Source organism: Excalfactoria chinensis, chromosome 2 (genome assembly GCF_039878825.1).
Source record: "Excalfactoria chinensis isolate bCotChi1 chromosome 2, bCotChi1.hap2, whole genome shotgun sequence".
Classification (NCBI taxonomy): Eukaryota; Metazoa; Chordata; class Aves; order Galliformes; family Phasianidae; genus Excalfactoria; species Excalfactoria chinensis.
The window spans coordinates 81,454,059-81,477,905 of NC_092826.1; the positions used below are offsets into that span (position 1 = coordinate 81,454,059).

Sequence of the window (23,847 nt, forward strand, 5' to 3'; positions counted from 1 at the left end):
CAAAGGACTGCAGCCTGCAGAGTGAATAGGACTCACCATCTATAGCAGATGAGCAGTGCCAGCTACAAAAAAGTAGCCAGCAAACATGCTAGAGGAAGCCAGAGTCACAGCCAATAACATTTGCCTTTTATAGTAGTGCCCATTAAGTTCCCCATTTATCCTGACAAAGCTGAAAGAGGATACATACCACCAGTGATATTAGAGTGAAAGCTAATAATCATGTGGGACTATTTATGAGTTTCAAAACACTGAGCTACTTAATGACTTTGCTGGTAACCACGGTAGGGCTGGGACTGTAAGTCACTACAGTGCCATGAGCATTTCCATAGTGGACAGACATCAGCTTTGATCAATTAGATGGACATTTTGTGTCTTTCCTACCCATGTGACCTGGGTAGCTTTAGAGGTTTCCACTTCAGTGACTTAGATAAGCTTTTGTGGCATCTTCTTGTTACTTCTATTACCTGAGCTTTGTTCATACTGTGGCAATCTTGGCATATATTCACTGCCTTGCTTAGATGAAATAAGGCTGGAAGACCATTCAAATTTATTTCTGAATGTTTATTCTAGGAATAAACCTACTTTACACCATCACATAATGGATACTAAGTCCAAAGAACCAGATGAAAATAATCTGAAGTAAACCACCACAGTGTGTGGTATGGATGCCAGACCTGCAGCACCAGCTATTTTCCACTGTGGATCTGTTCCTACTGTACTGTACTACTGCTAATGTAGGTGTAGTCTCCTGCTCCTGCTTTCCTTTGCATTGCTTTTTCCATCTCAGTCTGAAACGAGCATTAAAATCCATGTAAAATCCCAGTCACTTAACTGTCTGTGAGAACTCCCACCTCAAAGATCTTCCTTAATGCTCACAACATTTGCAGTTGAATAAGAAACACAAGACTTCTAAATAAACATATACAACACAGAGACACACACAAAGCAGAAATCCATTTCAGCTGCAGCTGTGCTGGATGAAGGAATAACATCATCAACCTCACCAGTGCTCACCACCCTTCTCTCAAAAATTAGTGCACTCAGATCTGCAGGTGGAGCCATTCATGTAAATATTCTCGCAGGTGTCTCAGTTAAAATAGCCCTGTGAAGCCTGGATGTCTGTAATGCAAGGCATTTGCTCATCCTGAAACGGGTGAGGGAGAGCTCTCACGGGAGCAGCTCCCACATGAGAAAGCAGCTGCAGACGATCACTTCAGGTGGCACAGCTGTGCTCAGAGCTTGTGTCCACAGCAAGGGCAGAAGAGGAAGGATGAAAATCAGAAACCTGCATGCAATAGCTCTTAATCTGATCTCATTATTTTCTTTTTAGACCACATTGTGCTCTTTTAACACTGTCTGTAAATTCCCTATGCTGTCAGAGGAGCACAGACTGGCCCTCTGCTTTTAAGTACAGCTTCAAACTGTATACTCCAAACTCTCTTATATATTCACAGGTAATATGAGTGTTTCTGGAAAAACACAAAAGCTTTCAAATGCCGGCTTTTAATGAAAAAAATAATAATAATGGGAAGTAAATATGTAGCATAGACAACAGACCAACCAAAGATAATGTGTGGAATACATAGCCTTGCCACTGAAATGTCTTGCTTTTATTCTATACACAAGCACACGCATTCACACACTGGCTTTAGATGCAAAGATAACTGCTTATTGCTCCAAATACAGTGTTATTATTTCCTTCATTGCATGGCAGAATTCCAAAATGAGTATGAAACAATGCTGTTTAGAGGCTTTTTAAAATTATTATTATTTTTACTTTTATTATTCTATAGCAGAAGGTCTCTGCACTTTTGGAGTACAAAGCTATTATAAATGTATGTCTTAGTACAGATGAGGAACTTCACCGTTAACAAGTTGCAAGATCCATGCATGTACCTTCTGTAAAGAATGTCATAGAAATATGACCTATTATGTTTAGTTAAGTCAACCTGGTGTCATTATTTCATATTAGGGTATATGACAGGATTGGCATACCTAGAAAAGATGCATCAGTACTTGTACATGTTAGCCAAGAAAATGAAGAGAGAAATTCTGTATTTTGAAACCTAGGTTAAATATTATATACTTAAATATTTTTAGAAGGAAACATTATATTGGTTCCAAGAAGAATTCATGTTGTTTTAAGGTCTGAGCATTAAAAGGCACTTTGAATAAATATCTTGTAAAACGAGGAAGACAAAATTCTGAGTGTGTATCTAAGTAAAAGAAAACAGATGAATGACTATGAAAATCTGCTACACCAATAGAAGGAAGTATTCTGTAAGTGCCTTACTTTAGAACGTATGTTGTAAAATATTGATCTTTGTTCACACAGAAACATTTTGAAACATGAAAAATATTTCTTCCAGGTCCAACATCTTTCTTCTATACTGCTAGTGGAAAAAAACCTGCTCTATAGGGCTTCACTGATTTTAATGTTATGCACAAATGGAAAAGATACTTTTGACTAGACCTTACAACTCCAGAAATGTAGGGCCTGAATAAAACTCAACACGTCTCCAGCTAACTTTTGTATTAAAAATAGGTAAACAATAAGAAAGTAAAGAAAAAATAGTTTAAGCTGATTGTCCCATATCCTTCATTATCCTTCTTCTCTTGACCAAACTGTCCTTTTAGCAATGACTTTTGAAGAGCTGTGGGTCAGACCCTGGCTCAACTCCTGTTTGTGTTGTCCCCAGGACCTTTGCTGTGTGTCTCCTACCAGGTGAGTCCATCAGATTGGAAGCAGTTTAGGGATTAGGGGTGGTCTGAAGCTTAGAAATGTTTGTGATTGTTCACAGCTTCTACACATTCTGGCAGCAGATGCTTTGCAAGAGACAATTCCCCAAAGCTACCAAGTATCTCCTAATGTCCGTAGCTGTAGAGGAAATAATAATGCTGTATGATATAAAGGTCGCTCTCCATGCCAGCACCTCTGATGGAGTAATTCTCAGATCTCTGTCGTCTTTCTTTAACTGAGCGGCCATAATGTACCTGTGAAGATCAGGCTCCTCATCTCTAGATTCTTGGTTAATAATATCCTATCAAGGAGATATAAGAGGGGATCAGAGAAGCTCATCAAAGTGTTCAGTGACATGGTGGCAGATTTATGAGAAAAAAAGATGTCATTATAGAGAAAAAAAGAAGGAAAAAAGAAAAAAATGAAAGGCCATATTCATTAGTAAGAAAGAAAGATCTGAACAAGGTAGAGGAGAGGTAAATATTACATATTACATATCTACAAGCACTTTGGGCTTTTGTTGTTAAGAGAGAGGCAGGTTTCCATAGGGCGTATAATTAAAATGAGGTACTGTTTCTCTTTATTTTTACATTTCCAATCTTTTCATTATCATAGCAATACATCTTCGACTGCTTCCTTAAGCATTAACAGCTGATTTATTTAATAAAACTGAGGACTGAGCATCACTGGAAATACTGCTTCCAATGGAATGCTCTCATGCTGTGATTGGTGAAGTGCTAAGTAATTTGCTTTTAATGCTAGCACATACCACTTAGCACTATATTTAACTGAATGATGAAAATCACTCATTTTTCATCCTCTTGCTTAACTGGTGCTTAGTGTAATCTATCTATTGCACTGTGAGCGTAGCGCCAGATATATTCTAATAGACCTTGCTCTCCAATCTACAACAAGCATTTTAATTTTTAATTCATACTTATGTCTTTATCCTTTAATAGAACAGAACTACAGATGGGGAGTATGTTTTAGATAATAAGAGCACAGTAGGTACCTAGGGAAACTACACCACTAAAAGGATTCTTTATTTACACTTTTCAGTAATGACTACATATATATAGCTACACGGGAGAAAATTGTTGTAAAGGAACACTGCATAGGCAGGTAATTACTATCCAACTATAAATGAGCATTATGAATGATGCTGCTGGTAAGAGCACTTTAGAAAACAATTTCAAAGCCAAATATCACCAAATATATACTGACCAACAACCATGGGAACACATTGAACGTGAGTAATCAGAATTAATAGGTAAAATGCTACATTTTCAGAGAGGGGGAAAAAAAATACCTAATATTTAAGCCTGCTTTAAATTTATATTTCGAGAATAGGTACTGTTGCAAAATTATACATTCCTGATCGGATGAAATTCAGTGGAAACATGGCAACATAGCTGAGGTGATAACAACAGTGGACCAAGTCCTTCAGGCTGAATAGAAACTTGGGTCCAGATCCACATTTGTTAAAAAAATAAACAGTACTATTGGAACTGAAGGTGTCATAATATGCCTCCACAGGTAGAGTCAGTCCTACTACCAGACTAAACCAGAATCAAGAATTACAGAACTGCAGGGGCTGAAAGAGAGACCATGCAGTCCAACCCCCAGCTAATGAAGGTTCCCTACATGAGGCTGTAGCTGCAGAGTCTGATCCCTTGCAGTGAAGAAAATATTTCTCATGTTCTTGTGGAACTTCCTTTGTTCCATTTTGTGCCCAGTGCCCCTTATTCTGCCATTGGGAACAAACAAGAAGAGCCTGGCCCCAGCCATTTGACTCCTACTGTTGAGATATACTGGCATAATACCTATAACAGAGTAAAAATCTTACAAATCCAAACTGGAATATCTTAATATCTTAATTCAGTGTAGGCAACTTAGTATATACTACTGCCCAAAGGGATTTTTATTATTATGTTCAGTCACATTCAAATACAAAACTGAGGCCAAGAAGATGAGAAAAGTACAGTGCTGCCTACAGTAGTTTATCTTAGTACCATTTCGCATAAGCAGCAGGAGGTCGTAAAGAAGGAGGTCAGCTCATAGCACAGAACAGCCATGTACACAAGCAATCTTAGTGACCTCTGCCAGATTGTCTGTGTCACTCATCAGATGCTGGGGCAATTGGTGAACAGTCTAACTCCACTCTGGTAGAAGGATTCCACAGAAAAATTCTGGGATTGGACAGTTTCTCTTCAGTTAGCTTTTGTTTCTGAATTATATAGGACAGTTTAAGATGTCAAAAGGCAAAGCAAAAATTAAGAAGACAATTTTATTCCTGCAATGACAGAGAGTAGCTATCCAAGTGATATCTGATGCAAAAGAAATCACCAAAATTACATCACTGCTTCAGCAGATTTTGAACACCATTCGTGTCCTGATGTTACATGTACAAACACATACACAAATCAATTAGAAGAAGAAAAAAAAAACAGAAACAAACTGCTTTCGGGATTGACATTTAAATTTACGGGTTGCAGTGTAGTGTAATTTAATGATAATTTGGGGGGAGATAAATCATAGGTTTACATACAAAAATTAATCAACAGTGTTCAGAGCATCAGGAAAGATCTTATAGAGGCAATTGCATCTGTAAAAAGTTATAACTTACCAGCCTGAAAAAGGCACATCAGAAAAGCATATTTGTCACTGATATTCTGTTAATTGAAAAAGTGTTGTATGTGAATGATTCAAAACTGCAGGAAAATGAAACACTTCCCTTTTTTGTCTGCATTTCCAAGAAAAAAAAACAACAAGATTCTAGCACAGAGAAGACCAAGAGTCAGGGCACTGGCAGCCAGCCCTCTATTTCTGCATTTGCTGCTGACATTCATGACCTTGGAAGAAGGATTTCACTTTTCTTACTTCTGTTCACCTTCCCACCTTCTCCTTCTGCTGTCTTACAGATCCTTGCCTTTGGGGCATGGACTTCATTTCTTATGCATTTGTATGAAGCCAAATAGACTAGGCACTAACTGGTTCAAACTAATGAGCAACACTTTAGTACAAGTGAGAAAGCATAAGGATAGTCTCCAGGTTGTATTCACATGCTATAGCTCTCAAAGAAGGAGGACTGTCCAACATTACCACCCTAGCAAGCTGATCTTTGGGATCATGTACATTTTGCAGCCTGCTGGGACTTGGCTTCTGAACTGGTGAGTTTTCATGGCATGAAGCCATCATTGTTCCTCTTCTGGGCATCTCTGCATCCTTGCAATTACTTGTTGTGCTTTGAACGATTACTGAAAACACTGGCCATTTGATTCATGAAATGAATGATAAATCAGCAATATTTTCCCCAAATCTAGAAGGGCAGGCAGGTACAAGGAAACCTGAGAAATTCCAGTATTTGGAAGGAAAAAACTCACATGTAATAATTATATATCAGATCCATGATATGCTTCAGTGAGCTCCTCACACTGAAATGTTTGTTGAAGCCACAGAAGGGCAACGAACCATGCATTTGCAGGATAATGCTGTATGCAGAGAGGTATGGACATCAGAACTGTAAATCCTGTCAGACATTAATTGTACCGTGGATGTAAATGATGTCGTAAACAATTCAGTGGACTACACAGTCTTCCAGGAATTATCTCTTGTCAGAAGTAACGGGATTTCCTGAAGATTACAAAATAAATAAATAAAAATAAAGATTGTGGAGAAAGGTATGATCTAAATACATGGGTCATAATTACTCCAACAAAAGTGATGCATATACAAGACTCCACAAAGTAAATTTACCCACTTTACTTTGAAAAACTGTGCCTTATCTGAACTTTTCAAGGTTTCTCTGTCAGCTGACAAGAATAGCATAGATTTAAAAGTAGCTATGTTTTCAGCCAAACTTTGCTCCTGAGAGAGCATTAGAAAGCTTGCACTGGTAGGACTCAGTACTATCCATGGCATCACTGAGACCATGCAAAAGAAATGAGAGGAAAGGTATATCTTGCATAAACAGTAATGTCTAGGGATGCTGAGTGTGTTCCGCAGTTCCCCGTAAACTAACACTTTTATCAGTAGCAACTTCATTTGACAATTTGACATACGTGGGCAATCTCCAGTTTACACAAACCTGTTTAGACTCTGGAAAGGATCAGACAGATTGCTCCGGATTGCATTACTGTTGTACCAAGGTTCAGAGAGGAAAGCACTATTGGGTTTGGATAAGGAAAGGCAGCTCCTCAGGCCTCCAGGACTATCGTGACAGACCTATGATACCACACAAGGAGGAAGGCCCAGTGGAAAATGCTGCTGTGAGACTTCCTCCTAACCAAGTGCACTCTAATATTTCCAAGAGAAACATTTTCCAAAGGCCTGCCTCCTATATATCCCATAGTTTTTTTGTTTAGGTATCAGCACTATTTTTCAGCTAGGTACAGAAATTGAGAATAATACCTTTAGCTGTACTCTTTTTCCTCTCCCTCAGCTCAATGCGTGAAGATGTATGCAGCACACTGTCCGTTTTGCTTACATGCTCCTGGGCTGTGCTCACTTCATTACCCAGAAGACTTACTCCAGGAATATCACCAAATGCCTTAAAAAGAGAACAGACAAAGCCAACATATTAACATGGCAGCATTCAGTGAAGTATCAGAACGAACAGAGATGACTTTGATCACACTTCCCCACCTCTCTCTTCTTGCTCTCAAAATATCGCAGCTTAGAAGCTCCTGTGTGTGTGAAATTTTATTCTGTCATACTAATAACTCAGCTTTACAGCAGCTTACAATTTAGCTTTCATGGTTCAGTTCCACTCCTAGGCCTTATAACAATTTTTATAACAGTTCTGCCAAAATATTATAAAGTAAATGTTACTGCAAATGTATTCACTAATACAGATACAGCCATGAGATTAGCAATTTAAACACATGTGAAATGTGAATTCACCTAATTTTTCTCAGACTCTAAGCACTTCAGTAAAACAGCAGAATGAGGATCTTTACGCCCACTGCTTTTAATAATTTCTTCTTATGATGCTCTTGACACATGGATAAGATTTTAATGAATGAAGAATAGACCCTCAAAGAAAAAAAAAAAACAAATGTGGCCATGAGGAGGAGATGATGTGTTATAGAACTGGAAGTTGGTTATAAAGCCAAGACACTGCCTCAGCTCCAGCTCAGCTGACTTGCAGCTACCAAGTCCCATGTCAGACCCCCAGTTTGTGTCATGTGAGTGGCATTTTGCACAAGCGTGCCCTGGCTCTGCTCCTCTTCTATTTCTGAAGTGCCCGTGGAAGAGAGGTTTTGCTCAGATGAATGTGAGAATAAAAAAATTCTGGTTGAACTTGGGAGCAATCTTGTGCCTCCTCCATTGTAAAGAAAATTTCATAAATCATAGAATGATAGAATAGTTTGAGTTGGAAGAGACCTTTAAAGGTCATCTAGTCCAACTTTCCTGCAATGAACAGGGACACCTACGGCTACATCAGGGTGCTCAGAACCCTGTCCAGCCTGACCTCGAGTGTCTGCAGGGATGGGGCATACTCCAAATAGCTGAGCAAAATGTTCCAGTGCCTCATTACCCCTACTGTAAAACACTTATTCCTTATAGCCAATCTAAATCTCCTCTCTTTTAGTATGAAATCATTTCCCCTTGCTCTACCAATAGGACTACTTATAGGCTGCTCTGTCTTCTTAGCAAGATATCACTTAACCAGTGCACCTCCCACTTTATTTTTACTATCATTTCATTCCATTAAGAGGTTTTCCAGGTTTAGACTGTTCTAGCGTATTTCTCTCATAGTATAAATGAACTTTAGGACAGGTCAGACAGAGATACAATAGCTGTCAGGGCTTCACAAAATGTTTCTGCAGAATACAAAGACAGAAGGAAAAAGGGGACACGTATCACCAGTGAAACAACAGAAACAGCAGTATTTTTCCAATTGCAATAATATGAGAAAACACTACAAAAAATATCAAAGCATCCTGGAGATTTTGTCCTACTTACCCAGATGTTGGAAGCTGCCTACAAATGTGATTATCCCTATACCCTGCATTCCTGACCAAAGTTTTAAGGAACCCTTTGCTACACAGGTGCTGCCGTTCACTTGTGTACTTTAAATTGAAGCTTGTATCGATGTCAGATTTTTAGACTTGATCAGGTGTTGTGCAGAGCTCTGTTATTAAATTACAGTGCAAGTTGTTGTTTCTGAAAATGGCTTAATAGCAGTAACCTTATGGTTAATCAACTGTGTAGGAAAGTTCACTATGCTCTCACTGCTGTGTAATTATAAAGTGAGCAAAAATATAATTGATGCCTTTTGTCGATTTGTGTAGCTGCAAGGTACTTTTTCAAAGGTTATTTTTTATTCAGGTAAAATAAGTTAATGCTGTTTTGGCAATTATCCTTTGACTTCAGATATTTTACTGCTGATTCGGGTAAAACTACATTTTAAAATCACATGAAACATTACAAGCATTTAGGAATATGAAAGACATTTGTAGTAATCAGTATTTGTACCTTCACAGAATAAAGCCATTCAGAAAATCACTGAAAATACAGGAAATCCATGTGTTAGAGTGTGTTGGGACGGGAAGGGAAACATTTAAATACAAAATAGAACCTTGAATGTACCCTTTAATTATCAGCACTAATTTTTTCTATGTAACATAATTGCAGTGATATGACAACATTTTTCTCATGAGTGTTTGCTCAGAGAGAATGGATGTGTTTTGGCAGAGTTGCTCCTATCTCTTCTATGAATTTTTGAGTAAAAGAGCTCTAACTCCCCAGGCCCCACAAATGTAAATATCCATGCCCATAAAATATCTGTGTATATGTTAGGTAGGTATTGAAACCCTTTCTGCTCATCCTGTGATCTCTGCCAGTGGTAAAGAAGCCAGCATGATTTAAAATTGCAGATACATACCCAGAACAAAGCTATGATACTGCAGTGTAGGTAGTTCTGTCATTTGCTGGTGATTTAAAAGCCTGTGCATCCTGCTGAGAGCCAGTGGTAGACCTGTCTCATAGCTCTCCTGCTCATTCTGTTGGACCACAATTGCAGCCACAGGTACACTGGACTTGGTGGAAATACATCTTGTTCCCTACGGCTATGTGGGTTTCTGCAGTATGGAGCTGATCAAACATGGGATTTGAAGACAACCAGAGAGGGGAGAAATGGCCAAGTGCTGTCTCCTGCATTTCCATACAGCCGCATGAAGCAGTATACTCTTGACTGGTAAACCAGTATACTGGTATATATATACATGTATACATACATACTATATGTAGCAGTATACTCTTGACTGGTAAACCTCTTGGCTGGTAAACCATTAAACAGTTTGCATTTAAGATTATAATTCAATTTACTAAAACAAATCAAGCAAACAAATCAAGACCAACACTGAGAAAATGTCTCAGTCTTACACTTGAAAGGGTAAACAACCCAAAACAGCACATCTACAGATGTAACTTCTCAGGTGAAATGCAATTTGTGCATCCTATTCTTCATCCATCATAACAGGCTGTCTTAGCCAGCACAGAGACATGGAACAACAGACTGGGTCCATTTTGGGACAGAACTGACATGTCATGTGCAAGATGTATTGGATCAATTTAAGAGAAAAGGATAGAAACTTTTTTCACTGTTCTCATCTTTTCATTGGGATGAAAAGGGACACCTGAACAACTATTTTATGTCATAATTGATTATCTTTAGTTGAATTCCATCAGTAAAGGAGAAATAAATACTGGCAAAGATAACATAAAACAGTCTGGCTTTCTTCTTATTTGAAGAGGAACTAAGATTGCAGTCATGATCCTCAACTGAAGGGCTTTAAATTTATAGGCTGTACTAATTTGATTATGAATGTTAATATAGAACAGTAGTGATCATCCTCCTGTTGAACATGGGTACAAAATATTAATTGCTTTCAAGAGAACAAGAGTAGATCTGAGAGCTGGCCAGGCAGCACATGGCAAAGCCCATCTAGCCCAGCAACATTTGCACAGATTATGCACTTATACAGGTGGGATCACTCTTGCTCCACAGCCTGGGGTAAACCGTTGCCACTAACTTCTAGTCGCACAGGGATCTCCAGGAAACCAACTCATTGTGAATAGGCTGTCTTTACAAATGACTTGGCACGATGATGCTGAAACCAACAAACGTGAAGCAATTTCCACCAAAGGATCCCCTTTGACCAGTCTCTCCCTACAAACAGATGCTTCACAGTCCACCTTGGTTTATCCAGTTTACAGTATGGAAAAGCCAGATCTTTCCTCCTCCTACCAGGGTCTGTTGAGATGATGAAGCCAAATGACAGTGACACCAGTGGGTAATACATCAGGTTCAGTCACTGAGCTGGAGCAATCCTCATTCTTCTCCATGAATCTTCAGTGACTGCTGCAGTGAGACTCCTTAAGAAAACAGTGTGTGGGGATTTTGCGGTCAACTAGGCCAATTTATTCCCTTAATGAAGTTAGAGCCAGAAAAATCTGCACTCTGATACATGCATAAACTCCATTGGAATCAACTGTATGGCTTATGCACATACAGGAAAAAAAATAGGCCTCAATATTCATAGTAACATTGCGTATATAAAAAGAATTTGTGGAATTAAGAATAAAACATGAGGCAATTTGTTGATTTGCCCAGGGAGTATGTGGGAGCGACAAATCTGTAGATTATTCTAAGGTTGTTTTTTAGTGTCATTATCAGATCCAAGAACTGTATATAAAAGCACGTAGTCCTTCACATGCTAAAAGTATAGTTTGCTCAAACAATTGTAAAATATTCAGTATTCTTAAGATTAAATATCAGAATATTGCTTCTGAAGGAACAGCTGTCAGCTTAAATCTAAAGTCTAGTTTGTTTACTGGCTGTATTTTATATCTGTTAGAAAATGACACCAAATGGCAATAAAATTGTTGTAAGTATTCTACTGGGGAATATAAATGCCCTTTGGTTACAGTGTACATATCTTTATACATAATTCCAGTATATTTTCCCTAGAATTACGTTAAATATGTAAAAAGCCTTTTCTCATAAAGGTAAAAATGCTAGATGTTTCCAAGCTGTAATTTAGCATTAGTGTCAAGATTGCTTCAGAAAATAAGCTACGGTTACTGTTTCATTCTTTTTAAGTGTCACTCAGCATACCATATCTGATCTTGTATTCAAAATAAACTTATATGATTTTATTCACTTTTCCAGAAATACAAGAGAGTTTAGACATAATTTATAGCATGTGGATTGATGTAAATAGCTTAAACTAAGTAATTGGCTAGTCACCTACGCTGTCTTATCCTATTACTGCTAGGTACTTTTCAAGTAATTAGGGAAAGCAGACTTCTTTTATCCAGGAAGTTTAAATTGGATGAATCCCTGACGTTTGTGCAGATTTATTTGATAGATAAAATCATGCCATACAAAAAGTTTCTCTACAATGCTGAGCTCTACTAGGTCTATAATAAGAAACTGATTTTTTGCTGAGTTAAAGTCACTTATCTTTGACCTTTTAATAAGAAATCAACTCCAGTCAGCAAAAGTTGAGATAAAAATCACTGAGTTCGTGTTATCACCATGTAGACAGCAAACACTTATCACTATCATTAACTTTTCTGTGCATGGGTTTCAAATACATTTTAAATGCTAAAATTCAATAATTTCCTATATATTACAATATTATAGCCTTAATGAATGAGGGAAAGCATGAAAAGTGATTTATTTTGGGAAGGTCATTTCTTGGTTGGCCAACATCTAAATTGAATACTATAAAGGAGAAATATATTATAGGTAAAACAGAAAGTGGGTTTTATTGCATGGGAATTCTTTGAGTTTTATAATGCTTCTGTTAAAAGGACTGCACTTACATGTTTAACCTCTATAATTTTTATGCTGCACACTTCAAAAAAAAAATCTTTTTATTTAACATTTCTACGGCAATTTATACTTGTCACCTTGTACTTAATGTTCCCTTTAAAACAGCTATTTTTGCCTTGTGCATATGAAACCTCTAAAACGACTTTTCATACCTGACAATATATTTATATATGTTACATACTAGCTAAGTTAGACCTTTAATGGGAATACTATCCCCAGAAGAACATATGTATTTTAAAGACGTTATCGAATAGATAGCCTTTTTTTTTTCCTGCAAAGTACACTCCTGTACATAGCGCTTCGTAGCAGCCCTTGCATGCTGTAAAAAAATGAGAGCAATATTAAAATGAGTGAGTTTCGGCTCCTTGGCATAAGTGAAGCTTACAATTAAGTTCTTTGATGAATTAGAGCTAGTAGAAAATCTTGCTTTCACTGAAGTTAAAACAAGTTGTGATTGTAATGTAAATTCCTAACAAGAAACCTTATACCAATTCCCTGCAGTGAAGCAAAAGTACTCAAAATTTGTTTTGTCTGTCAAAGAATATCTGCAGATATCAAAAGATCATTCTGAGACTTTGAGATTGATGTCATTAGGAGTTGGATGCATGAATTTGAGAAAGAATTTGGCCTAGTGATTTAAATGATGTTCTTATACCAGAGTGTTTGATGAGAAGTATTGCCATTCTCATAACTCCAAGTTCCCTGGCCTGCATGGACACTTCAGTCAGTTGAATGCTAAAAAATTATGGCTCATGCTTTTCACAGCATCCACATTTGCACTTAGGTGTTGAAGTTATTATCATTTCTGCATTGTTTTCTGCCCAATTGTTCCTTTTCTCACAGTATTAAAATTAATGCACTATGTCTGAAAAATACTTACCAATACCAAACAAGCACCATGTGGCAATGACACAAAGCATTATACATTTAGTGGAAGGATGTTATTCCCAAAGTGTTTAAATTAACGAAGTCCCAGTATAGTAATTAAGAAGAGGTGTTACAGGTCTTTCAGGTATAATTCCAGGAAGTCACTGAAATTTAAAAGCCAATGGCTTTTCATTTTGCTGTAATCAGAATGTCTTAATAAAGGTTAACAAACAAGAATTCACACTGAAATAACTTTTCACCTTCAGTGGCTTGCTGTAATAAAAAGCATGACTGTTTTAAAAGGAAAAAGGTTCATGCAACCCCTGTTCCTAGATACTGTATAACTACTCTTTGTATCCTGCAGTTACACTATAGTACAATAACTTATCATAAAAGAGAGAAAACATGAGGCAGAAATTGGTTGGGGTTTTTGTACTAAGCATACTCTGTAGATCTATAGATGAGGTACGTGTATATGCAAAAGCAAGTCAAGTCACCATTGTCAGAAACCACTGCTGTTGATACAGGCCATGTCCCTACAGTCCCAAGAGGGTATTTTGCACAAATATCTGATCTCTGTTGGGAAGAAATAGGACTGCTGATCGTAAAGAAAGAGGAAAGGCAACTGTCATTCATAAGACAGGGAGAGAATAGGTGACAATCTATGTCTTTGCCACCGTGGAGGAAGAAACTTCCCTCCTACACTGCTGCTGGCAGAGTGAGGAGGGGAATGAAGAACAAAAGGGGAATGTGCTTCTTCTTGTGAGGTACTGTACCCTTTCTGACAGAAAATGGATTTTATTATGTTCTGTAAATGGATTAGATGGGAAAATTCATGGAAGGGAGTACTTCAAAGGGTGCTGCAAATAAATACAAAGAAAATGACAATGAATAGCCCACCAACTGCAAAGTTTTAGAATTAAGATGTTTATGCATGAAGCGGTTGGGTACAAAAAAAACCAACAGCAGACTGGACTCCTTATCCCAAAAAACAATTTTAAAATTTCGGTTCATATATGTTTAAAAGGTGTACTTGGGTTCCAGTGCAACTTTTTAGCTGCCAACAGATTTTCTAACAGCACTTAAGCATCACTGCTTATCTAGTCACAGCAGGGACAAACACACAGACAAAAACTCTATTCCTGAGGTGCAACAGTAGCAAGCAGCAAAACATGGGTAGGTCTGCCCCTTAACAGACCCACAAAGTGGTTTTCTCACTTTGTCCATTCTATGGCCCTTGCTCTTATAACTGAGAGAGAAAATGGAACTCTTCCAGTAGAGATTTTGAGGGAAAATGAAAGATGGGAGACCTTTAAAATTTCCTCTCAGCATACAAATGAAACCTAATTCTCACTAGTGAGTGCACTGTCTTAAGATTCATTAACTTATAGAGCATACCTAACCTGGGACCAAATAAGAAAACTGTGACCCATAAAACACAAACGTAGAATTACATCCACTATCAGCTAAACATAAGATTAGGATGTCAGTGTTACTGAAATTATTAGCCAAACACATTTATTGCATGCATTTAGGTCTACCAGTACACTGCAGCAAAGCATGCACTGATCTCCTAACTCAGAGGCACATCTTTCATTATACTGAAATCAGACACAGCCATACTGATTTTGGACAAAGACTGTTGTGCTATGCTGCAGGAAGCACCCGAGTGGCTTGAGCCATTCATACTGTGCAACGCTCACTCTGTGGATGCCCATCAGCATCAATTCAAAGGCCAGAAGTCTCAGGGAAGCTCACCCAGGAAGACAAAATTTAATTGTATGGAAATACATTTCCCCTCAGAAATATAAAAAGGATTTATGAACAGAACCAGCACACCAATTTAAGATTCCCTCAGTGTTCAAAGCCCTTCCTACCACAGCCTCGTGGAAAGTGAATGAAACCTGACGTCTAAAAAGATGAGAAGAACTAAATTAGGAAAAACACATTCTGCTCAGAGCTACTTGTAACAGGTAGGAAGCAGGCATGAGGCTGCATTGTTGACCTCAAAACAAAATTCTGGCCAACGCTTTGTAAGAGGAGTTTTGGTAACAGATTCAGGCACGGACCTGGATTTGCAAGTTTCTTTGTGTTAATTAATTTCTGCTTTATGTAGGCCACATGCTTTCTCTTGTTTTCTTTGGCTAGCTCTAAAACTCTGGTGTCTTAACTCCAGTGAATCACAGCTTCCTGGGGCAGAGAATTATTCCTTGAGGACAGTGTCCCTTAAATTAAATTTTCTTTAAAAAGGCAAGTAGGACAAAGGCGTTAAGAATAAAACGTTTAAATGAAGAAAACAGCCTTGAAACATTAACCAAAGAGCAGAATCAATGATTTCCTTATCCTGAAAAGACATACTTGAACCTTCAATTTTGAAGTAAGCAACTGAAAACTGCATTTCAACATTGTTTGTGCTCATTTTCTGTGGTAAGCAGACCTCTATGATGTTGCTTCTACTTCATATCTGGGTAGGTAAAGTAGCATTCCTTTAATTTTCTTTCTCTTAGACATCACTGTGTTTTTTTTGAAGTTCTCTCAACTCAAGACCAAAGGCAACAACGCAATACACCTCTTCCAAGCACTTGGAACTAAATGTCAGTGCAATGAACAAAACACAGCCTACAAAACAGGTAATGGACAATACCTTTTGTTAATACTACTCTAGAGTGCATTTTAGTACACGTGCTGCTTGCAGCAATCCCAAAGATGTGAGAACATCTAGAATTCAGTCTAAAAGTTGCAAGATGGCACTATGTCATGATATATGTGCTTCAGCTTCATGTATCTGAGGAAAAAACTAAGTCAGTGTCCATACCTATAGCTCTAATTGAACAGCAAATGTGCATAGGAATTACACCACATATTTATATACAGTACTTTCTGTAGAGAATGACTCTATGGGGATTTTAGCAATAATATTTATAAAATAATTTGTGTGTAGTTTCAATGTATATCTAACAAAATTTCTCTCAAATTCCTCTGAAAGCTATACTGTTTACTTTGCATGGTATACACATTAACTCACCGATGTTTCACTACTGTTTAGAATTGAAGTCTTCCTATGCATGAAGGGTCAGACAGATCTATTTTACTGTTTTGACACTGACCTACTTCTCAAATGCACGCCTTTGCCTTCAAAATCTGCACGCAAGGAATCTGCATGGACCTACCTCAATGATAGCCCCATCAGGCAGCCGGAGGAAGTGTCTGTAGAGCTGCTGGAAGCCGCTGAGGTGCACAGTGAACACTGACACGTGAACGGTGGTACCTCTTGAGTCGCAGATCGCATCCTGGGGCTGGAGGTCACAGCTGGAGACACCAGAGTGGCTGCCATGGTCCTTCCAGATGTAATCATACACTGCCACCTAGTGAGACAGAAGGCCCCCCCATAAACACACACACACACAGAGTCCCCCACCCCCCACCAAAGGAACATATTTAATTAACTTCTGGCAAGAGCTTAACCGATTTAAAATGATTTTACAATAAATCTGCAAAGCCTGTACCATATGCAGTGCTTGCACACAGTTCTCTACTACATATTTTTTATGACATAGATCTAAATAGAGGAGATAGACAAATCCCTGGTGTATATTCTATAAAGTTAATTCTGCACAGATGAAGCTGTAATTGACTCCCGTATTAACCAAAAGTAGGGAGATCAAGCAGGGTAGGTTAAACAATAAAATGGCAATGCTGATTAAAAAAAATATATAAAAATGCTTATTGAGAATTTTGTGAATGAGTATTTGTATTTCTCTCTCTTTGAGAAACCTTTGCGCCTTTACCCACAAGCACTTTTTAGTCTCTGATCTCTGGATAGTATTAAAATAACCTTGTGCTGCTCACTGAACTGTAGATGAGGCAGAGTAAGTAAGGTGCATTTGAGTGTGTTGTGGAAAGCAGTTTATTGACAGAGTTACCTGGTTTCCTGTTTCACTCTAAAAGCATTTGCTTGGTAGCTTTTATACCTTCTTGTGTCAGCCAGAGCTTCCATTTAAGCATTTTCATGTTAATTCTTCACACAGACTGGGCAAAACTTGAGACTCCAGCTGCAATGCAGCACACAGTTTAAGCACCTCTTATCCTTAACTAGAGCTGATGATGACAAGCATTGCTTTTTATACTCCCACTCAGGTGCAAGTGTTTTAACCCTTCACTTTTGCAAGACCTTTACATAACTCATTTTTCCTATGAGATGCCTTTCCTGTTTAGGGTAGGAAGGAATTGGTGAGATACAGTTATATCCTCACAGTGCACCAGCATGCTTTTCCTAATCACTTCTACTTAATGCAGAGGAAATAAGTCTTTTGCTGGCTAAGATAACTATAACTCACCTATGAAGACAGTTACAGGAATACACTAGTTTAAGATAACTGCATCAAAACCTTCTCCTACTTAGTTTTCTTTTTTCTTCTTGTTGTTGTTTTCTTTTTGTTGAAAGAATGAGCTCAGATTCTTGCAAGAGATCCCAAAATCACAAGATGCAATTTCTGTTCCCCAGTAAGGAAGCTCAGTTTGCTTGTGTTCCAGTTCACATTTCCTCACCTGTTCTTAGAGAAACTGTTCGTCTTGTGGAAGAGAAAACTGAGGTGGGATCTTATCAATGCTTCTAAATATATTAAGGTCGGGAGTGAAGTGCATGGGGCCAAGCTCTTTTCAACAGTGCCCAGCAGCAGAACAAGGCGTAATGGACACAAACTGCAACACAGGAACTTCCATCTGAACATGAAGTCTGTGAGTTACGAAGCAGTGGAACAAGTGGCCTAAAGAGACTGTGGATTCTCCTTCTTGGAAGATACTAAAAACCCACTTGGATGATCTCCTGTACAACCTACTGTAGATAATCTGCTTTAGCTAAGGCATTGGACTAGATGAACACCAGAGGTCCATTCCAACCCCTATGATTTTGTGATTATGAGGAATCCCATAACCAATACTGTGTACCAGTGCCACAACCCTGATATGCAGGAAGCTACTCTGAGCAACTGCCTTAGGAGAGGACTGGTTTTAGGTGAGCAATGAAAGCAAGAATACACACATGCTCCAGAAGAGTCAAAGTGGCCAGTGCTCTAATGGAAGCAGGAAGGCAGCTTCTGCTGGGGTGAGCTCTCAGAAAGTGTTGGCCAGAGCAGAGACAAGAAGCTTCAAAAGCAGCCACTCCTCAGTTTTTGTAATTGGAAGAATGATTCCATCGTGGAAGACAATCCTATGTTTCTCAAACCTTTCTTTGTGAGTAAACTGCTCTGCCAGAGTAAAGATCTCTTTCAGGAGCTCCCTCAAAGGATGTTCATGTGATTAGCTAAGAGAACTTAACACTATTGACTTGCACAACCCCTGCTCCCTAAAAGCACAGCCTGACCATCAGACATCTTAGAATGAAAAAGCATCACCAAAACTGACAAGTTCTACAATACGAAGCTACACATAATGACCAAAAACCAACCCTAGGAAAGGAAAGAGCATACACTGTGACACTGAGTGGATTTAGACACCCTGGGTCTGAAGGACTGTTCAAATTCCCTCTTTCTAGCACCGTCCTGAAATATTTGGCAGGCAGATGCCTGCTGCCTTAAAACTTTCACAATGTGTTTCTGTGAAGTGATAGGTCTCCAGAGATCTGCGGTGGCCCACATAACCTGCAGTAAGCTCCAAAAGTAAACTCTGCTGTCATCTGAAATCTCTATCATTAAGTTAATCAAAAATGTCCATTCATTTCTACAGGAATACAATGTGAGTTAATAAATCCACAGAGACAGGCTAGTCAAGAGACTGTGCATATAGGACATGTCAGAGGAACTGAAGTTCGCTATGATCTAGATTCACAAGGGCTGACAAGAAACCACAAAATGCCAGAGCAGTGTACAGTAATCCTTAAATGAAATTCGTCTTTCAGCAGAAAAACACATTAAAGATGTTAATTCAGTGATAAAAGAGGCAGGCCGGAACAGGTTCAAATGCTGAATATTTCACAACATAACTTAATTAAAGCAGGAGCGTGAGGCTGTTAATCGCTTTATAATAGTTCAGCTTGAAATGAGGTCTGATGTGAATGCTCTTATAGTTTATTTGCTTATAATATTTATCTCAAAAAGTTACGCAGCTTTAATGCAAACATACAGTTTTCACTGGTCTATTGTATTGCTTTCTTTCATTCCTCCTGTCTTTGTGCAAGCATGCAAAAGAAAGAATTGGGAAGAAGGGTCATAAATTTAGGTCAGATCAGATGATTTAGTAAGTCTCGTGTGGGTTGAAGTCTTATTAATAATTTTAATACATTTTTCCTTGACAACAATGATTTCAATCACTACTTCTTTAACGTACGGTGTGACGTAAAAATACAAAGGCTTTTAAAGGAATGGAACACACACCTCACACAAAGGTTAATTATATCACCTTTTGGGAGTTACAGTACATAACCTAGAGCAAAAGCCAAAAATGTATTTGTAGATACAAATACAAATGTATTTTATTGTGTCGTGCCATATCAAGTATATAGAAATAACGTTATTGAAGTAGGACACATGGACATATAAAATAGCAATCCATTAATAAATGTATGTTTACATCACATGTAATACATCACATGTGATAGGCAATAAATTCATATTAATACAGCCAAGGTCACAGTGCAGAAAATGTCATGCTAGAGCGATAAAGTTACAAAGAGGTTTCCTATTGTCCAACAGCTATTGCAAAAAAGAAAAAAGAAACAAAAATTCCTTAGATTTACTGACCTGCGGTAAGAATGTGAGGAACGCTGACTGTCAGTGTCTTAAAAGACATTATCATTAAAAAAAGTTTGAGAAATACATGTATCCCTGTGTGTTGTAACACTACTACAATTGGTACCGATTCTAAACTGCTTCCAGTATTACTATTAACAATATAATGTGAATCAATTCCAGCTTTGTGCACTGCAAAATGTGCGAAAAATGTTTGAAAGCAGTATTCAAAGAAAAGGCATAAAATGAACAATACGGACCAAAGCAACCGTCTGAGAGTGGGCAGAACTGCAAGCTCATCATGACAGTTAGCAAAAGCTAAAAGCTGCTAACTTTAAGAAAAAGAGCAAAAGTGATGAAATTATAGGGGAAAAAACAAAAAAACAAAACAAAACAAAACAAAAATAGCATTAAAAGTTGAGGATGCTGTATTCACTTTAAATAACTTTCATAAACATGGTAAGAGCATTTTCTGTGGTAAAGGTTGTAAATACAGGAATTGTTGTCCTGGAGGCAATCTTTGTTATACCAGCATAACTCTACAACTAAAAAAAAACCCAAAAGCTAGCTACCATCATCCTTTGAGGGAAGCTCAGCAACCTTAAGCATTGCAGACCCCATTGCTAACTTTTGCTAAAAACCTCACAATGTTTATATGCAAATATATAAAAACACCCTCAGTGCCTCTGAACTTTACACTAAATTGGTTGTACCAGTAGAAAAGAATTCCAAGCCATTCCAGGAAGGATGGGGGACTTAACAAAGTGAACATTATTCAAATAAATTCCCAAAATGGAGAAAGCACAAGTAGAAAAGAATGAAAAAAATGAGTTATTACAACTGCCAAAAAAGTATATCATCATGAAGAAGTCATGACCAATTCCACCACTCTCCTCTATATTTAATCCTTATATGTACAAATATGTACGTGTGCATTTGTACACATATAGGTACACAGCATATTTTAGTGTGGCAACTGTGTGCTCTCACACCTGGGACTACAGTGAAGTGTGCAAATGTCTCGGGTTAATGAAGGTCTTTAGTCTCCTGCTGGCAAAGGGCTGATGCCAGGCATGTGTGCATTGCTAGCAGCCTGTCCTTTACCCTTCCGCCTACAGAGCCTTTGAAGCGGTGCGGTGCGATATCCCCACCTACGACTGTCTGTAGTAACTCCGCAGATAACTTGTTTCTAAACCTTTCTATTTATGAACATAATGGACCAACATAATGGACCAATAGTATCTGGGAATTGTTTATTTCAGTCAAATTATGAATGCCTGAAGCGTCACCGTTAGCAGTCTTCCCTGATTTATTTAATAAACTAGCACGGGCAGACTGAATGATGAAAATAACCATATACAGTGAATAACCTCTTTGTAAATGACTGAGGAGAAATAGATTTATGGCAAGCTGCTTAGCATTATAACACTAGAAAACAGCAGAGGAATTTTGTTGTTGTTTTTGAACTGTGATAACGTCACATTTCTGGACGCATCCAAATGAACAGCAATGCAGATCTTTTCCAGGAGACAGTTCTGATCTCCTGTGCTGGGATATCACAAAGAACATTCATGTATTTTTTAGCCCCAGTGCACCCATTGCTCATGCAGTCTGCTGCTCACCATCCCATTGTTTCAGATCTAAATCTCACATTGTTTCAAGTCTCCACATTTGAGCCATCTACAAATAATATACAAATGCTTAAACAGACTTGTTCAAACAGCAATAAATTTGTGGGGAAAAAAAAATGTAATTTCAAGTATTAAGTCGAGGAAAACTGATACTCAATTCAGCAAAAGCTTTGTCTGAGCAAAGGATGAGTGAAAATTAAAGGCCACAGCTTTCTTGCATTTCCTCGCATATAGCAGTGCCTTTGTCCATTGATTTGCCCTAAGGAAAGAGGATAAAATACATTCCCTTTCTATTCTATAGAATCCTGCTGTATTCCAAGCCCAGAATGGGTTTGGTTCAGATGGATAAGAGAAATCTCTCTCCACGCCTCATTTCCCAAATTTATAAGGGATGCTGGAATCAGTTACTTAAGAAAGCATCTTCAGTAACTTCAGACAGACAGGATTTTATATATATGAGTCTTTAGGAAAAGCTATTTTCCTGATGGAAGTCAAGATTTTAATGCATACAAGGGCATATCTGTGTAAATAAGAGTGTCTGTTATTCATTATCTGCTCATCAACATTTGTTATTCATTACTCATCTGTTTACGAATGCAACGCAGTCAGAAAGCAGAAAAAAAAAATACTATATGACTTGGGTGACCAAACATACACCAGAAACAACAAATAGAACAAATAGTAGATAGACTGACAATACAGTTCATCTTATGGGATAAAATTTCCCCAGAGAAGACATTCTGCACAAAAAATTTGTGAAACAAAGACCTCACCCTGACAGATCTGTAGAAAAACAATGTGGCTCAAAAAGAATCTGTAAACAGAAAACAAAGGAGCTCAGTTTGTTAATTAACGTATATGCAATGAACCTTTTGTATTCAACCTTTACTGTTTGGGACAGATTAAACTCAAGAGTAAGATAGTTAAACGAAAAAAGCCTGTATTCACAGATTTCTTTTGCCATGTCCAAGATTACATGCAAAACAATGTGTGTCTAGTTATGAGAATTCTTTAACAGACCTGTGACTTATTTCAGATAGACTGATCTGTTCCTGGAAGCTGAAAAACATGGGCAGCAAATCAGCTGAGAATTTACGATGTAAATACATTGTACAGCTTGCTTCTACCTGCAACTTCTCCTGCTTCAGGAAATGTCCTCTTGAGAAGTCAGCAGGATTGGATGTCCTCGTGTCAATCAGGAAGAGCACATCGTGAAGCATGCTCTTGTGCAGGGCAAATTTTGTTGGATACCTGACCAAATCCAGATTTAAAACTTCTTTATTTTTATTTTTATTTTTTTTAACACTTTCCTAACAGTAGCAAAACTGTTCGGAATTTTTCTAATGCATTTTCTAAGCTATTTCTAAGAATCAAAACAATTTTCCTAATTTGCCTTCTCAGACCCAGCTCCCTTTTTAAGTAGATGAAAGCAGACTAAGAAGAAGGTGAAAGCAGGAAGCAAACTTCAACACGTTTGGTAAAACATAAATGCTAATCCATGAAAGGTGATTGCCCCCTGCTTAGAAATTCAGCCATTTTTTTTCCTGATCTTTAAGCAATTCTAATGAGTATACTGGCTACAGGAACACAGATATTAATTATTAGCAAACAGAGACAAATTCAGAGACATCCAGAGACTCTTGCTCCCAGTGTGACCCCACTGCTCCAGCTGCTGTACAAACAGGTAGAAATGGGCTGCCCCAGGAACAAGGAGATAACAACTACGGCAAGATCAAAGCAGTAGTTGTACTAGTGCATACTGTATGGCTATTTTCTTAACTGTCCCAAACTAATCTTATCTGCTTTTCAACATAATCACCAGTAATTAACTGTTTTCTTGCAGACATCACTACAGAGGTAACTCATGGAAAGAAAACTGGAGGAAAACGATTTTGCAACCATTTTCCAGACAGCAAAGACATTACAGTATAACAGCCTGGAGTATTTATGTATGATTTTGACGGGTCATGGCATTAAAATAAACGCTGGTTTCATTGTAGAAAGGAAGGGGGAAAAGATTATGATAAAAAGAGAAAA

At 38.0% G+C, this 23,847-nt stretch overlaps 1 protein-coding gene across 1 annotated transcript in view; it reads right to left on the reverse strand.

Annotated features, from left to right (window-relative positions):
• Nucleotides 1-6,243: 6,243 nt before the first annotated feature.
• LOC140247897 (uncharacterized) overlaps nucleotides 6,244-23,847 on the reverse strand; it is a 118,058-nt gene continuing 100,454 nt past the window's right edge. Inside the window, exons 12-14 of the mRNA XM_072328100.1 lie at nucleotides 16,625-16,819; nucleotides 7,151-7,289; nucleotides 6,244-6,373 (exon numbers count right to left, since the gene is read on the reverse strand). Of these exons, the coding sequence (XP_072184201.1) occupies nucleotides 6,345-6,373; nucleotides 7,151-7,289; nucleotides 16,625-16,819 (363 nt within the window). The 3' untranslated portion in view covers nucleotides 6,244-6,344. The remainder of the gene's footprint in view (nucleotides 6,374-7,150; nucleotides 7,290-16,624; nucleotides 16,820-23,847) is intronic.